Genomic DNA, 17,710 nt, shown 5'->3' with positions numbered 1-17,710 from the left:
CACACACACACACACACACACACACACACACACGCACACCCATCCCCCAGGGGAGTTTCTTTGTTAGTTCTTGTTCAGAAAACAAGAAATACATTTATCTCAAATTAAGGAGGATCTCAGAAATAAGCAACAACTTAATTATGGTGTGTGATCACTCAGGGATAATGGTAAAGAGAATCTGTAGGGTACCAACATGGTACAACCGGTAGTGGCTGCTTGGAATGCTGTGCAGAGAAAGACTCTGAAGCTAACTCTGGGCTCTGCAGGAGGAGTGCTGTAATCGGCTAATGATGTCTGCCGGGGTGTGGGATGGGGGAGAGCGGCACATGTGTCATACTTTCCATTCCTGACTGGGGAAGGGGGTAGGTTTTGTACTATTCTTTGGGGATCTGGTGTCGAGACAAGAAAGCTACCTCACAAACAAAACTGTGAGCAGGTCACCCCTGTTCAGAGCTGTTTTCACATGCTGCCTCTCGACAGGGTGGGGGGGCAGTAGTCACGGTCACCCCACAACCGATTCAGGGGCCCAACGTGTGATGCAATGACACAGACACCTCCACGCCACCCAGGCGACGTCAGTCCAGGTTGGTGGCTGGCTCAGCAGAGCCTGTTGGAACACCAGCCCTTGCTTTAGACTGCCGGCTCCCTAGCACCACTCATGAGAGGCCACACCTGCCCACAGGGCCCTGAGTAACCTACAGAAATCACAGCTGCCCACAGGTTCTGGGAGGAACCCACGGCACTTTCTGGGTTTCCGCTTCCTCATCTGCAGAAGGAGGTCACGGGTCGTCATGGGGGTCACATGACATAATACACTGGAGCGTCACAATGCATCCGGCTCTGAAAGGTGCTCCGTAAATACCTGAGAGTAGGTGCTAGTTGTCCTTATTCCCAGCTGTGGCCCTGGGGCCAGAGGACTTTGCTCAGCCTCAGTTTCCCCATGTGTAATACAGAGAAAACAATGACATTTGCTGCTCTCACTGGACTGAGGACAGAATGCAAAAGGGCCAGCAGATTACAAGAGCCTGGACCACTGAGTGCATAATGAAATTCTGCGCCTATGTTTTTAAAAATTAACCTAATTTAAGTCCATACTTTATGTGGATTTCCTCGATTTTCCCCTAATGTCCTTTTTCTGTCCCAGGATCCCATCCAGAAAACTCCACTGCAATTACTCATCATGTCTCCTAGGGCCTCTATGCTGTGACCGCTTCTCAGACTCTCCTTGTGTTCGATGACCTGGCAGTTCTGAGGGCCATCAGGTGTTCTGTAGAATGTCCCTCAGCTGGGATTAGTCTGACGTTTTTGTTATGATTAGACTGAGGTGGTGGGTTTGAGAGAGAAGACCCGCGAGGTCCAGGGCCCTCCTCCTCACATCACACCAAGGGGTACATGCTGCACTGTGACTTAACACTGTGGACGGTGACCCTGACCTCTGGCTGAGGTCACGACTATCAGGTTTCTGCACTGTGTACAGCCCTCTTTCTGCCCTTTCCATGGACGCTCCTATGGGTAGCCCCCTCTTAAGGAGTGAGGAGTTCCCTCCCCTTCCTCGAGGGCTGAGTTTCTACAGATATTATTTGTGACTCTACACACCTATCTCTTCTCCCCCAGCCACATTATTTTTGTCATTCTTACCGTGGAAAGATTCCTCCTGTTGTCTTAAGAGCAAAAACCAGAACCAAGCCGGGTAGGGTGCATGAAAACCCACAGGGTGCAACAGAACCCCAAGCCCAGTCCCTGGCCGTCAGCCTCCAACCCCATCCCCAAATCTTGGGAAAAGTGAAAGACTGGAAGCTTGCGCCCCTCCCCTGGCTCTGTGGTCCGGGTGTCGGGGGAACTTACCATGTTATGCTTGAGGATTCTCTGGACCACGGGGGTGAACACTTCGATGACCACCATAGACCGGGGCCGCTCTCTGCAGTGCTGGGGAGGCAGGAGGAAATGGTCAGCACCGAGCCTGGCGGGGTCCACCCGGGGCCTGCGGAAGCCCTGACCGTGGTCTGTGGCTCGGGGCAGTGAGCCCGGCTCTGGTGCCTGGGTTCCCCTGCTCAATACTGCTGCATACCTTTTTGTTCATTTTGGGGGAGTGAGAAAAGTGGGTGGGGATGGAATCTTCTGTTTGCTTTTTGTTTTGATCTGACTGACGGTCTGAGATTGTTTCAGGGGGGTACAGACAGGAGTCCGTTCCCACACAATCCTATTTAACAGGGCAAGATCCCCACAGCACTAAGGTTCGGCGCACGTGGTCTACCAGAGGAGTTTCTTGAAAATCAGGTGCAAGAATACCGGGGTTAGTGCTTGGATGCCAGAATCTCGAAAATTCTGTGACTTCTCAATTGAAGGCTTTGATAAGCTGGCTGCAGGGTGCAGGCCACACGCAGCTCTTGGAAGTATTTTATCTCACCAGCATGGGGTTTTTGTTTTTCAAAGTGGAACTGAAGGCCTTCAGGCGGAACAGACGATGTGCTGCTCTACCACATTTAAACCTGCCTGGGCCTGAAGGTGCTGTTTCCAACCCTGGAAGAGGACACTGGACTTGGGAGATTAGAAATCCTAGACTATTCTTGATAAGTAAACTTTCCCCAAATCTCGGGGTCCTGGCTTCCAAGTCTGGCAGGAGAGGCTGCCTGGGTGTGTCCAGAGAGCTGGCCAAGTGGACCCGGTGGAGGCGACTTTGTTCCCTCAAGCCTTCCTCTCTGGGTGGGCTGCCTGATGGAGGAAGTGCTGAGGCTGCGACTCCAATCCCGCCCGCCACCCGAGGGAAAACAGCCCTGAGTCTCACCGATCCCTGTGCCTGGGCCCCTCGCTCCAAACGGCAGGGCAGCTACCCAGGGAGTTCTATCAGGAAATGCCAAAAGGGATGGTGTCCTCCACATCACTGTTTTTCAAACTGTGCTACCAGGAACCCTCAGGTATGATTTACTTTGAACAAAGGTCCATTGTTCTAGAACAATGTTCTAGAACAAAAGTCTGAACGCCGTGAGATCTGGGAGAAACCACCCTGCTTGAGAGGGGAACAAGGAGCAGGTCTGGTTTAAATGGGACAAAATACTAAGAGAGGAGATGACCCGCCGGGACAGGTAAGGGAGCAGCTGGCCGCTCTCTCAGGAGCCCATACACTGGGTGACCTGCCTGCCCCGCTTGGGGGCACAACACCAGGTGCTGGGGGCAGAGAAGGTCTGTCTTAGTCGTGTGCAGTCCCACCAAGTGGTTACTCCTTCCGCAGTTGTTCCCCACGGGGGAGGGGGGCCTTGGTACAGCACAGGGCCCGATGCCTAGACACGCCCTTGCACACACACACACACAACTGTACACTCGGGGCTCACCCGCGTGGGCCAGAGGGCACGCACTGGCACACGCCCACATTAAGAGATGCACCTGGGCATTTCAGGTAGCAGGCTGGGCCCACCCTCTGCTCTGTGGGTCGCTGGGAAAGGTCTGCTGATGGAGAGACAGGGCCAAAGAGGATGAGCCTGCGTGTCCAGAGCCTGTGCTCCGCAACGAGAGAGGCCACAACGGTGAGAGGCCCACGTACAGGAAAAAAAAAAAAAAAAAAAATCACCAAGCAAAGGATCAAACAGGACCGTGTGCTGGTCCAGCCCCCGGGCCACCAAGGTGCTCTCAGATGGGGGATGCCTGGTCCCTGACGCGCTCTGGGGATGTTCCACGTAGATCCCACTGCAAGGCTGGCCTGGCGTGGGGTCCCTGGGACTGGATGTCCTGCTCCAGGGCTCCTCCAAGCTCACCTGGCATCCCCCGCCTGCCTGCCCTGTTCAGGGAAAGCCCCACGGCTGTGCCCTCACTGTGGGCCGGCTGGTGCTCACAGGAGCCCTGGCTAATAATAATAGCCCAGCTCTGATGTCAGGAGCTCAGAAAGTCTGCTGCAAACTTCTCCCAAGACAGCCAGGAAGACATTCCAAGGAAAACTCTGATGCCCCTCCCTGACCTGCTGGTCTGACCCTGGGTCTCGCTTATCACCTGTCTGGTGGAGAGGGGGCTGTAACCCAAGAACGGGGTGCCTGGCTTGTCTCTGGCTGTGTCTGGGGCCCTGACCTGGGTCGGGGCCGGGGGAGGGTCTAAGTTTGGTTTTCAGCAAATTTTGCAAAACCAACCCCTGCCATGCACATACTGAGACAGGCTGCTTCCTGAAAACACAGGCCTGCTTCAGCGGTGCCATACCTTGCAAAAGAATTCACAGAGATCTGGTGGTGGATGGTTGTTTTCCAGCAAAGGAGCGATTGCCTGAAAGAAAAGGAACAAACGTCAGTCGGAATCTCTTGGAAGGAATCGTAAGGGTGGGGGTGGGGGTGTCTACGTAAGACTGTTAACTCACGGTGGAAAGCACAACCTCCTTGTCACCCTCTGGGCAAAAAAGCCATCCTCTAACTTGCCGGCCAGAGCTCCTAAATTGTGTGTGTGGGGGGGTACGTGGCTCCCACTGCGAAGCTGATAAAATCTCTGGGCTGCCCCCTAGAAAAATATACATCTGTAACGATGCATGCAACTTTAGGGGTTTCACGACCTGCGGATGACCATCCGCGTCCCCCGTGGATCAACAGTCCCTGCCTGCGAGGCAGGGCGCATGGTGCTTATAAGCCCAGGCTTTGGGGGCAGAGTTCTGGGTGCAAGTCCTGCTTCAGGCACTTGCTATGATGTGACCATTAGAGCAAGTTATTTCATCTCTCTTAACCCTGTGGTCCCCACCAGGAAGGTGAACCAGAGAGCATCACTTTGAGGGTGAGCGGAGGTAATCTGTGCAGAGAAGCCTTCTTAGCCTGGCCCTGTGAGCACCTGCGGCTGGCCCTTGCTTGCAGCGCAGCTGTCCTGTGCACTGCAGGATGTCTGGTAGCATCCTTGCTCTCAACCCCCAACCCAACCATGACAATCAAAACTGTCTCCAGGGCTTCCCTGGTGGCACAGTGGTTGAGAGTCCGCCTGCCGACGCAGGGGACACGGGTTTGTGCCCCGGTCTGGGAAGATCCCACATGCCGCGGAGCGGCTGGGCCCGTGAGCCGTGGCCGCTGAGCCTGCGCGTCCGGAGCCTTTGTTCGGCAACGGGAGAGGCCACAACGGTGAGAGGCCCGTGTACCGCAAAAAAACACAACAACAACAAAAAAAACCTGTCTCCAGATGCACTTCATTTTATATTAAGGGAGGTTAGAATTTCTAATGCCCCTTGAATTCATTCCTCACCGAGCCTTTTTTTTTTTTTAAATTTTTAAAAATTTGGCTGCGCTGCGTGGTGTGTGGGATCCTAAGTTCCCCGACCAGGGATTGAACCCGCGCCCCCTGCATTGGAAGTGTGGAGTCCTAACCACTGGACTGCCAGGGAAGTCCCACCACCGAGCCTTCTTAGGCCAGCTGTACACTGTTACCTGTTCCCACTGCCGTTCCTGTGCAAGGTTCCCATGGCTCAGATGGTGTTTGATTCTTGATTTTTCTGCCCCTTTCATAATTTCTGTTTTAACGATTTTGCTAAATTTCAAATTCAAATAAAAAATTGGAACAATGGAAAAAGAGCTATGTCCAGACATCGCCAAATTCCCCTTGGGGGACAAAATCGGCCCCAATTGAGAACCCCTGGTGTAAAGTGCCTCTCCCAGCCTGAGATAAGGCCAGCTCTCCATAAACATTCATTATGGGATGGATGGTTAATGCCTACGTGAAGTCCACTCGTTGTGGACTGGTCACAACATTAGGAAATGGGAGACCCAGGACCCAGTTCCACACTGGTCACAACATTAGGAAACGGGAGAACCCAGGACCCAGCACCGAGACTGCCGGCTGGTGACTGAGTGAGCAGCTTGGCCTCTCTGGACATTTCGTCTTCTAGTCTATAAACGTGGAAAAACTAGAGTTACATTCACAGGGCTGTTGGGGGAGGTGATGAGAAAAACCCTAGAAGCTTTGGTGTCTCAGGCTATGGGATAAGCCCACTGCCTGGAGTACAGTTTGGTCACTGACACCAGCACGGGGTGACCGTCTTGGCTGTACTGGACACAGCGGCAATTTCGCTGACTCCTCAGGAAGGCTCTGTGATGACAGGGTCTCCCCATCACTGAGCCCCGTAGCACCAGAGGCCCTGCCTGCTTGGTTTCAGTAGGGGTCTCCTGGCTCGCTCCCGCAAGCAGGGGCCTTTGGATGTGGGTTGTACCCCTCGGTGAGGGATTCCGCCTGTCTCAGGACCGTTAGGGGAAGGAACACGTAGCTCGATGGCAGTAGGGGGATGACCATCGGCCCATCCTCCCATTATGTGGAAGACGAAATCATCAAAAGCTGAGTCTCTGCTTCACAGCAGTAACGGTCAGGCTGACCACCAAGTGGAGACGGGGCCCAGGGTCTCACTCGCCTAGGGCTAGGCGGTCCAACATGGTAGCCACTAGCCACGTGTAACTCTCCCCGTTGTTACTGACCACGTGAAGACAATCGATTTCTTTCTTCTTTTCTTTCTTTCTTTTTTTTTGGCCACCCTCCATGGCTTGTGGGATCTTAGTTCCCCAACCAGGGATTGAATCCGTGCCCCCTACAGTGGAAGCGTGGAGTCTCAACCACTGGACCGCCATAGAATTCCCAAGAAACGATCTAAAGGAAATGAAATTGAAAGTGCAGTTCCTCAGACGCACTGACCGCATTTCCAGAGCTCACCGGCCCCATGAATCTAGCGGCCACTGCAATGCACAGCGCAAACGGAGAGCATTCCATCACCAACAGGCAGCTCCCCCCGACGGTGTGGGAAGGGGTTGGTGTGCTCCGACCTGATCGTGACAACTCCACAGGAGGAGAAATGGGGAATGAAGACGATGAAACACCCAAAGTAGGCCGGGCCCATGGTTTCGGGCTCTGCACGCTCCTTTTCAGAAGTCAGGTGGGGGCTCGGGCTGCCCACGGCTGGTGAACGCAGGGAGAGGTCAGGCCACAGCATGGGTGGCGGGGGCAGGGCAAGCGCCTCACCCAGCCCTCGAGTCGCTGCCTGGCCGCGTCTCCGCTCCCCACACTGAGCTCTGGGACCACCTCTGGGAGGAAGGATCACGTGCAGGGTGTACCCTCCTGCTTCAGCCCCTTCAGTCAAGCTGGGCCCACTCTTTCACAGTGATGAATCAAAGAATAAAGGGAGTGGGAACAGATTTAAGCGCCCACAGTGGGCGTCAGGGCGTGGGCTCCGCGCTTCCACAGCTATTATCTCATTTGATCCTCATGACAACTCTGTGAGGTCAAGCGGTAGTGATTTCCATTTGTACAGATGAAGAGACAGAGGGTCAGGGAGGTTGTTACAAGGCCTGCCCCAGTCACAGAGTAAGGATCATTTTAGATCGTATTGTTAATAAGAAGATTTTATGTTTCTGTGGCATCTTGCTATGAGCCTAGCCCTCTTCCCAGCATGTTCGGTGTGTTAGCCCGTTTAACTTTCCCAGCAGCCCTGCAGGAAAAGGCACTGTTATCACACACATTTCATAGATGAGGCGACAGGCTTAGCGTGTCAAGTTAGCTGGAAATGATCTGAATGGCCATCTGGTTAAATACGAATACTCTAGAGCCAGTGGAAAGAATGGAGTATGGGGTAGAACAGTGGTTCTCAACCAGGGTCGGCTCTGCCCCGCTCCCAAGGGATATTAGCATGTATGGAGACAGTGTGATCATCACAACAGGGGAATGCTGGGTGGAGTTCTAGTGGGTGGAGGCCAGGGAGGCTACTCAACATCCTACAACGCCCAGGACGGCCCCACCACAAACAATCATCCATGCCCAAATGTCACTAGTGCCGAGGGCGAGAAACCCTGGGTTAGACACGTGCTTGCATGTCTTGGCTTGAAAGAATCTCCAAGACATGCTGTTAAGTGAAAAATCGAACACAGGACAACACATCAAGCTTCGCATCTTTAATGTTAAAAGCAAAAAAATAAAAACACAACCGTGTCTGTCTCTGTGGGTTTGTCACCCCATGAAAACCTCCAGGGCTGCCTCTGAGGGGGTCGCTGGGAAGGGGTGAAATCTTTTTTTTTTTTTTTAAACAATGAAAATATGCTCATGAAATCCTCACAAAAGTACTTTAAAGAATATTTTAAAGATATTTTAAGTGAAATTAAAAGCTCTTCCGTTACTCGCCCAAGGTCACAGCTGGTAGCGGGGGAGCCCAGGGTCTGCACTCAGCTCTGAACTTAAACCACACTAAGCTTTAAGCCCACGTCCTTCACCAGCACGTGGGAACGCCGCCGGAGTCTGGACTCTGGGTCCACGCTTGTCCAGTGACACGCCAGCTGTTACCCACGGCACTGACGCCTGACTGATGGGTTGAATGAAACCAACTTAAATTACTTATGGAAGTACTTTTGAAAAATAAGTGCATAAAAAACAAAACAAAACCCAAGCCCCACTGGGAGAAGACTAATTGCCAACAGGTCAAATCAGAAAATGTAATGGCTGGAACGAAAGGAGGCTACAGAAGGCTTCACGATAATAACAGCATGGGTAATAGAGAACACTGAAAGCAAGGCTGTAAAACGGGGGGCTGAGGGTCAGACCCTGAGTTCGAATTCTTCCCTGTTCTCAGGCATCCCCGCTGATGCCTGAGTCCCATTAAGGGGTCAGCCCAGCCAAATTAGCTGAATAAATGCAGGCTGGATTTCTCAGATCACAATTCCTTTCCCAGGCTCCTCCCAAGTCCAAAGCCCTGACCCTCCTTCCAGGGCTGAGGTGCACAGTGGGACCCACAGGTGTTGCCAACCAGGAGGGGAAGATGCCAACTCCTTCCCCGGCACCCACATCCTTGCCTGCTTCTCCACCAGCGAGAGCCTCTTTGCCTTTGCCTGTGCTGGGCTCCCTGCCTGGACTGCCTTTCCCGGGAGCATCCTATCCACCTGTTAAGACTCAGTTCGCTTACCTCCTCCTTGAAGCCCCCTGCCGTCCCCCTCCCACTCCCCTCCCTGAGAGAGGAGGTCAGGTGCCTGCCCTCTGTGCTCCCCTAACACCCTGAACAAATCTCAAGCCCGGACCACGTGATTTCTGGATTATCTGTCAGGTTCCGCCAGCACACAGTAACCCCTCACTGGTACCTCTGTCTGTGCAACAGAGACCAGCGTCTGGTACATACTTGTCCTCACAGGTCAACGAATGTTTCGTTAAGTGAATTTATTAATTAATAACATGCCAGAGAAATGTGGTGGTGGGTGACTGGGGAGGTCCAGGCTGATGCTGTCCCTGTTCTAGCAAGAGGAGGCAATGGGTGGTCAGAGCAGAGCATGGGGAAAACCTCTATATGCTTAGCAGACACCCACTGAGCAGCTGCTATGCGCCAGACACTGCGGTTGGGACACCACAGAAGCTGCTGCCTTTACTCTCCACGATAAAAGCCCTAAGGCTCACGTCCTTTGGTGCCCACAGGACCCAGCTGCAGCATGGAGGGTGATTCTCCAGGCCGGGCTGGCCAGGGCCAAGTGGGTGGGCTCCCGAAGCCCTAAAGCAGCTCAGAGGGGCACGGTGTCTGGGATGCGGCCCTTGTGTCAAAGGCTGCAGCCGCGGGACCTCTTGGGCAGGTAAATGTTCCAGGTCCTTTCCTGGGCACACAAAGCTCTGCCTCTCACTTCCATTTCAAGTTCTGCCTTCCTGCTTCCTATTTCCTTAGGCTTTATGCTCCAGCAACGCTGAAGCTTCCGGAATATGCCATGTTGCTTTAAATCTCTGTGCATGGGACTTCCCTGGTGGTCCAGCGGTTAAGACTCCGCACTCCCAATGCAGGGGGCCCAGGTTCGATCCCTGGTCAGGGAACTAGTTCCCACATGCCGCAACTAAAGATCCCGCACGTGGCAACAAAGATCCCACGTGCCGCAACTAAAGACCCGGCGCAGCCAAATAAATAAATATTAAAAAAAAAATTTCTCTGCATGTTTTGTTTTCTCTCTCTGGAAAGCCCTTCCCCTGTTTTGCCATCTGGCAAACCTCTATTGATCCTTCGAAACCCGGCTCAGACATCATTGCCTTTGGGAAGCTCTCTGGCTTCTTTCCCAGGTGAGTTTATCACTCTACTCTCTGTGTTACACGCCTCTTATTTTTGCAGCGATCTCATCTAGTAGACCAAGAACTCCTTGGGAGCAGGGGCCATCTTAGTTACCTGTGGATTCAAATACAGAGCTCAGTGCTTGGCACCCAGTAGGTGCAACTTCATTTCTTTCTTCTCTCTTGGGAGAACCACATTTCATAGTTTAAAATCACCCAGGAAGATATTTTACACCAAAGATGCTCACATCAAAGTCAAGTCCCAGAAACTACCATCGCACTTTGCACATCAGAGGGAATTCAATACGGGTTTCTAGGTGTGGATTAATTGGGAGCATGTCCTGGGGCAAGAAAGAGAGAGTTTACCTTTCAGCTAACAGGGTTACGGGCTGAGAGTAATTATACGGTCTCTGCCATCTCCGGCCCTCCACTCCCTGCGACCGACTCGGGAGGAGGAGGCGATTAAGGCACATTGCTACCAACCTCAGAGACTGATAATTACATCCCCCCAATCAACGGGGGCTCTGACACGTGCAAAGGCAGGAGGGAGACATGTCTGGCCTGATAGAAAAGACAAAATTGAGCAAGGCCACTGTGCTGGGGATGATGCTGGCGTTTCAAGAGTTCACTCAAACCAGGGGGAGGCTTGTGGGCACAGGAGGTGTGCAGAGGGAGAGGGCTGCCCGGGACTTACCACAATGATGTTTTCATGCTCTTGGGTAGTCAAGTTTGTTGTTCTGAAGGATAAGCGGAGAGAGCAGGAGGAAAAGCAAAGCAAAACACACTATTAATAAAATGGAAATTGGGAGATTGGGACTGACACATACACACTACTATATATAAAGGAGGAGAACTAATAAGGACCTACTATGTAGCCACAGGGAACTCAATGCTCTGTGATGGCCTATATGGGAAAAGAAATCTAAAAAATAGTGGATATATGTACACGTTATAACTGATTCGCTTTGCTGTACAGCAGAAACACAACATTTTAAATCAACTATACTCCACTAAAAATTAAAAATAAATTAATAAATAAAATGGAACATTTGCATCTCAAAGGCCCATGCAGTTTCAAATGCTTTCAGCCTCTCGGACAGAGGGCACTTGTCCCTTTTTCTTAATTAAATAGATCAGAAGACCCTCAAAGGCAGGGTCGGAAGCAGGGGAAGGACGGCTTCGGGGCAGGAAGAATTGAGTTCCAAGTCCCTGTTTCACCACCGGAGTGACGTGACCTTGGACTAGTCACTTCTCAGTGAGACAGTTTCTTCTTCCGTAGATGGGGCTCCTCTTTGGGCTTAAACTCATGCTTGGCCCTCGTCATAGTGACACATGCCACTTGGAAGGCCAGAGGCAGCTTCATAATAAACATGTAAAGAAACAGACTTTCGGGCCTTGACTTTGTGCTAGGTAGTCTTTGGGGAGCAGCACATGGAATATTTCAGTGGTTCCCAAACTAGGTTCCCAGGGAGCACTAGTGTTCCATGAGTTGGCCCAAGATGGTCCAGCTATGTTTAAATTCTAGCAATCAACTTGCAAAAATATGAAGCGGAATGGATTAAACTTGCTAAATTTCTAGGGTTTTTTTCCACCCCCCCGCCCCCCCGCCCCGCAATCTGGAATTTGCTTACACAGCTGGTACCTGTGACCACCATCCTGTGTATGCAAATGAGGATGCGAATGAGGAAACGGATGAATATACAATAAGCAAGAGACAGTGAAAAAAACTCAGAAACAGCCACTATTGTCTTTTTTGCTAGTGTCCTGGTGTGTTCTGCTCTGACCATCTGTCTCAGTGGACACCAGCTTTCACTGGTGTCAACTCTTATTTCCTAACAGCCGTTTTTGCTGTTCATAACGCACCTCCTCGTTGGGCAGTAAACCCCAAGATTGACTGTTCCCGGGTTCTAGAAAGAGCCCCACAGGCTGAACAGGTTTGAGAAGTACCTGTTAGCTGATGCATTTACACCAGCTACGAGTGGAAGAAAAGCTAGTGAGCTGTGGATTTCCTTTTGTCCAGTAAGCTGGCTGCCCAAGGGGTGAAGGCGGCACAGAACCAGGGTCAGTGCCTGAGCGCCACGAGCGTCCCGGTTCCCATGGAGACCGCCTGACTTACATGCTTGGGATCCAGGACACGTGGGAGGATGTTTTTTGGATTCTAACACCTTTTTCTTTTTGTGGATGCTGGTGTGGCTTGAGTACCCTGTTTATGACAGATTATTAAACACCAGCCATTTTTTCAGCTGAGGGCAGAGGAAAGCCTGGCTTTGGTCTTTCCTACTCACTACACCTAAGGCACTGTTGTCAGGGCTTTGCTACACTCCTCCCACCCATTTCCTGTTCTTGGGATAGGTTCTATTATCCCAATGACAGATGAGCAACCAGTGGCTCACCCGGGAGCACAGGTAACAGGTGGTGGAGTGGAGATCTGACCCCTGTCTGTCCTGTTCCAAAGCCTATACCGCCAACCACTGAGCTATACAGCTCAGTCCATGCGAGGGGAGGTTCCACCTTTCAGGCTGCCGTGGGAGCTCCGAAGGGACCAGCCATCCCTCACCACACCCATGCACCTTTCCAAGAAGAGCCTCTGGCAAACACAGGTGCCATCTCTTTGGTCCCAGTCACCGGTGACGGCACATGGCACTCTGCAGGGAAACTTCTCTCCACTAAGGCCATTTCTGACCCGGGGTGGAGAGCTCTCACTGACAGCCACTGCCCTGGAGGGGACACTTGAATCCTGAACCGAGCGGCCACTCCACACACTCAAGCCCCACAAAGGCCCGGGAGGGTGGGGAGGGCCAGCTTTAACAGGCCTGTCCTCCCCTTCCCTCCCTTGGGATCCTGCCCACCTTCTGGTCGCTTTGGTGATGCCTGGGGCCTCTTAAGAGGAGGCCTTAGGAACAGCTTAAGTAAAGAGAACAGACAGGGAATCCAGTCCATACACAAAAAAGGGCAAGAAAGAGGGAGAGTTTGTTTTTTCCACCCATTCCCCTCTAGACATCTAGTTGAGGTGCTGAAGGTCAAGTTCACAGCCATCTCCCACGATAACAGAAAATGTGACCTGTTATCAATTGGTCCCTATACATCAGGGCACAGTGCCAGGCACTGTATACATATTAGAGCATCCAATCCCTAGTTCTGTGAAACAGGTTGCTAATCTTAGCCCCAACTCCATAGATGAAAACAGCACTGAGCGATCCAGTAACCTGAGCAAGGCCAGGGAGCTCCTGAGAGGAGAACCGGGTCCTTCCTCACTCTGCACACCTGCTCTTAACTGCCGTCCCTTGGTGGCTTGGGTCCCTCACTCATGAAAAAGTCTCTACCAATTCAGGTAATGTCACATTAGCTTTGGCAGTTGGGCAGACCTGGGCCTGGGTCCTGCCTACCCCTCATCCAAGTGACCTTGGGCAGGCGACTTAACCCCTTGGAGCCTCTGTTTACATTTCCGTATGTTTTAATACTTACCTTGCAGGGTCGCTGGGAGAAATGTAAAACGGCTCTGTGATCGCCACAGAGAACGTGTTCAGAAAACGTCAGCATCGCTCGGAGAGGCGTTAGCCTCACTGGAGGGGATGCCACCTGGGCTGCGGTCCCAGCTCTGTCCCTCGCAAACAGCAGCTCTTAGCAGTAAATTGGGGATAACACGGACCCCTTGCCTGACTCACAGTTGGTGCATAGCAAATCCAAGCTTCCTCCTTATATTTCCTTTAAATGCCTCTGTCTCTCTACCCTAGCGCTTGGGATCACCTGACTTTGAGATCCTTGATCTAAAGCCTCAGAAGTGATGCATGAAACATATCTGAGACGGGCAAGAGATCCCACCAGCGGTCGGCCACAGTGTCATCTGCCACCTTCTCCTTCGTCCTGATGACAAGCCTGATTTAATGACGGTGTGATGGCGGCTGAGACTGGAGGGGTTGATGGGGTGGGCGGTGCAGCTCTGCAGTAAGAGCTAGACAGCCTTAAGGTGAAACTTCTGGCCCCACTGCTTTCTCGGCAGGTCACTCGGTATCTCTGGGCCTCAGCGTTCCCATCTGTGAAATGGAGACAGCAAGGGCTGTCTCTCGGGGAGCGTGAGGATTAGATGGGATGCTGTGTGCGTGGCACCCGGCGCCTGCCCAGCACGTAGCAGGTGCTTCCTGAGGGCGAGCTGCTTCCCCTTCTCCAGATGAGAAGCCAGTCCCGGGCCTGCCGACAAGCCCTTCCCGCTCAGGTGGGAAGCCTGGACTCGAGGCCGGGTGTACGGCACAGGCCTCAAATCCCAGACCTTGACCGTGATTCATTTCAGAGCCAGGGTCTTTACTCTTCTGTGGGACGAGGCTGGTCTCCCACCCGAGGACAGACACGTCCTCTGCTCCTTTGCCACCCACTTTCTACCTCTCGCTCCCACCTCCTCCCAGGGCGAGGGACCCTCTCTATTCAGCAGACATGGAAGGCCTGGGCCAGTTTCCTGGACCAACGGGCAGTGACCAGCCTGGGTCTGCAGAGAAAGCGGAGGTTCTAGGTAGCAGGGAACTTGTGCCGGAGTCCGAGGAGGGGGTGGTGGGAGAAGCCATCAAGGGCACCGGGGGCAAGCCAGAGAAGCAGGGGACGCTCCCTGGGGAGAGGGGCAGAGAGATAGCTCTGCTGGCCACGCATAGCTGAAACCAGGAGTCATCAACCCCAGTGTCCCTAGAGGGCCAGGCAGGCAAATAAATGAGAGAAGTATTAATATCTGTCAAGTGCTTAAAATAGCACTGGAGCACAGTAAACAGAGAGATGTTTCCGAGCACCCCTCGCCCTCCATCGGGCAGCCTAACTGACGGATTAAAGCCTCAGGTCCCCCTGTCTTTCCTGCCAGAATGTAAGCTCTAGGAGGGCAGGGGACCATCTTCATCCAAGTGCGCAGAACAGCGCCTGGCACACGGCACACACTCAAAATGTGGGGCTGCCTGGCAAAGCCGACGGCTCAGATGGGCGGCCCTAAGCAGCGAGCTGCAAAGTGCTGCTGGATTTTCCGACCGTTTTTAAAGAGAACCTGGAAATTCCTATTTTGTGGTGAAATCTCTCGACTTTTAATATCCTGTGTGAGTTGAAGGACAGCTATGGGCTGCGAGGGATGATTAGAGCGGAAAGCCATGTCTGCCTGGACCTCCAGTGCTGGCGGGGGACGGGGCGGGGGGAGACGGAGGCGGACCAACGCCATGGGTATAGGAAGGGCAGTCTGGGGGCTTCACGGACGTGTTCCCGCTCAGGAACGAACTAGAGAATTCTGAAAGCAGCTGCCATCATCACCATCGCCAGCCCAGCTCGGCCCAAGAGCAACACCCACCATGTCCTCCCTCGAATCCAGTCTTGGGGCACAACAGGGAGGCAACCACTCTACCGTCGTCCCTGGACAGCTCAGCTGGAAGCACCGGGGGCAAACCTCCTTCTCAACTCCCTCGTGTCGCTGGGGGACCGCTCACCTCCTCCCGCAAAAGGGAGACAACACAGACTCAAATTCGATTCTGCTGCTTGGTACAGGGCGGTACTCAGCAGGTGTAAAGGAAGCCGACTTCAAAGTGGCGGGGGCTGCGTGGGTGGGGAATGGGATGGCACAGTGCGAAATCAAGCCAAGGGGAAGCGTTACCTCTGAGAGCAGTTTCGAGACGATTTCCAGTGGGGCTTGGTTGATGGAGTCATCCTGCAGCGGGGACGTCAGGGCCATGTCCACCAGAGTTCGGATCTCCTTCAAGACGACTTCCCAACGGCTTGGGTTACTCAGGACTTTCTTGTATTTGTAAATCTTTTTCTGGTTGGGAGAGAAAAAGAGACCCACACGTGTTATTAACAGGCCAGGGGTGGAATATACAAGACGATCAAAAGAATCAGATGTACTGGATGTGAAAGGCCCCACGTCTGGACCCCTCCCCGCCCCATCAGAATCCGACCCCCGAAGAAGGGACAGTCTTGCCCCAAGTCGAAGGCTGCATTTGCAGATAGCCAGGCCTCCTGAACGCTAGTAATTTCCACTCCTTTTCCAATGACATAAAAAAAAAAAGATGAAGCTATTTATCCTTCAGGTTATATCTTTTGCCAAACTTGTTCCCCAAGTATTCAAACGCAATAGGAGGGGAAGCATTCCGGGTCCACAAAGGCACTTTCTTTGCATTGGAGGCACTGTTTCTGCTCACCCTGACCCTAAGAGGTCCCCTTGGAGACTGTGCTCAGCTGGGAAACCTGACAGACAGGCTTGGGGCCTGGAATTCAGCTCCAGCCAGGTGGGGACCGAGCCCAGAATGGTCCTCAGCTTCCACCTGGGGAGTTAAGATGGGTGCGTTCTCACCTCCGCATCCAAAGCTGGCGAGCGGCTGGGGCAGTGGCCGCGGCTCTGTCCATATGAGGCCGGGCTGGTTCCGCCCTCTGACATCATGGAAACAGAAGCCCTCTCTGAGGCCGAGGTCCCAGCCTGCGCTCCCCCGGCTCCGCAGTGGCCTGCCCCACTGCCGCCTGGCTTGCCTGTGCATCTCTGTCTCTAACTGGATAAACTTCATTAAGTGCTCTCTGCTCCTTGGGGAAAACCTAATTTTAATGTCACTGAGCCAGCAGCCAGCTGGGTGACATGTCACAATCTCCGAACCAAAGTCTGAATGAGGGCAGGAGGAGGTGAGGGTCCCCCACTGGCCCCAAGGCTCAAAGAGAAGCTTGTAGGCCACCAGTGTCTCCCCGACCACTTAGTTTCTGAGTTAAGAATTACAAAGGGTCTTGGAAGCCAAGGCCTAAAATGAAGCATTTGGGGGACAAATTCTGCATCCAACTGGGTAGTTCTCTGTGCTGAGACGTGGTGGTGGAACAGGTGGTCGACTGTAGGATCAGACAGGCCTGGTTCTTCCCATAAAGTATTTCACCTACGGAGCCTCAGCCTCGTGTTCTGTAAATTATGCATGAAAATACCCTGTGGCCTCTTCCAATGCGGAACCCTTATAAATCCTGGACCCAGGTGGTCCCCTCTCTGTAAGGAGTTAGAGTCAAAAGCGTAGTCCAAACAGCACAACCACATAACCCAAAGGGAACTCGCGATACTCAACCTGCCTCTTCTGAAAAACTTTAAAGGAATGAAATGGACAACCCTCAGTGATCCGGACAGCACCCCATTTTTTTCTCCCATGTTTTTCCCACACTGCATGATGTTCTGGAGCCTCTTATTTGCTAACCATACCCCTGCGCCACCACCATCACCCACTTAGTTAACTACACCTAAGTTTATTTCCCATAGTCATCCCAGATCTTTCTTATGTCAATCTCCGTAGTCTGCCTCTCCCTCCTCCCACACACTCTGCCGGCCCCACTGCCTCCCTCCCTCTCTCCAGCTTTTTTTTTTTTTTTTTTTTACATCTTTATTGGAGTATAATTGCTTTACAATGGTGTGTTAGTTTCTGCTTTATAACGAAGTGAATCAGTTATACATATACATATGTTCCCATATCTCTTCCCTCTTGCGTCTCCCTCCCTCCCACCCTCCCTATCCCACCCCTCTAGATGGTCACAAAGCACCGAGCTGATCTCCCTGTGCTATGCAGCTGCTTCCTACTAGCTATCTATTTTACGTTTGTAGCGTATATATGTCCATGCCACTCTCTCACTTTGTCACAGCTTACCCTTCCCCCTCCCCATATCCTCAAGTCCATTCTCTAGTAGGTCTGTGTCTTTATTCCTGTCTTACCCCTACGTTCTTCATGACATTTATTTTTCTTAA

General features: G+C 52.6%; 1 protein-coding gene and 1 non-coding gene across 2 annotated transcripts in view; one reads left to right on the top strand and one right to left on the bottom strand.

Annotated features, from left to right (window-relative positions):
• Positions 1-17,710, bottom strand: part of CMIP (c-Maf inducing protein) — a 235,138-nt gene that overhangs the window by 34,215 nt on the left and 183,213 nt on the right. Inside the window, exons 4-7 of the mRNA XM_032613238.1 lie at positions 15,600-15,766; positions 10,688-10,730; positions 4,183-4,245; positions 1,846-1,926 (exon numbers count right to left, since the gene is read on the bottom strand). Coding sequence (XP_032469129.1) covers positions 1,846-1,926; positions 4,183-4,245; positions 10,688-10,730; positions 15,600-15,766 — 354 coding nt within the window. The remainder of the gene's footprint in view (positions 1-1,845; positions 1,927-4,182; positions 4,246-10,687; positions 10,731-15,599; positions 15,767-17,710) is intronic.
• Positions 9,693-9,765, top strand: TRNAG-CCC. Its single transcript has one exon. It is a non-coding gene; the product is annotated as a tRNA-Gly (tRNA).

Source organism: Phocoena sinus, chromosome 19 (genome assembly GCF_008692025.1).
Source record: "Phocoena sinus isolate mPhoSin1 chromosome 19, mPhoSin1.pri, whole genome shotgun sequence".
Taxonomy (NCBI): Eukaryota; Metazoa; Chordata; class Mammalia; order Artiodactyla; family Phocoenidae; genus Phocoena; species Phocoena sinus.
Note: the sequence above shows the minus strand (reverse complement) of the source record. Positions and strands in the feature narration are given on the sequence as shown.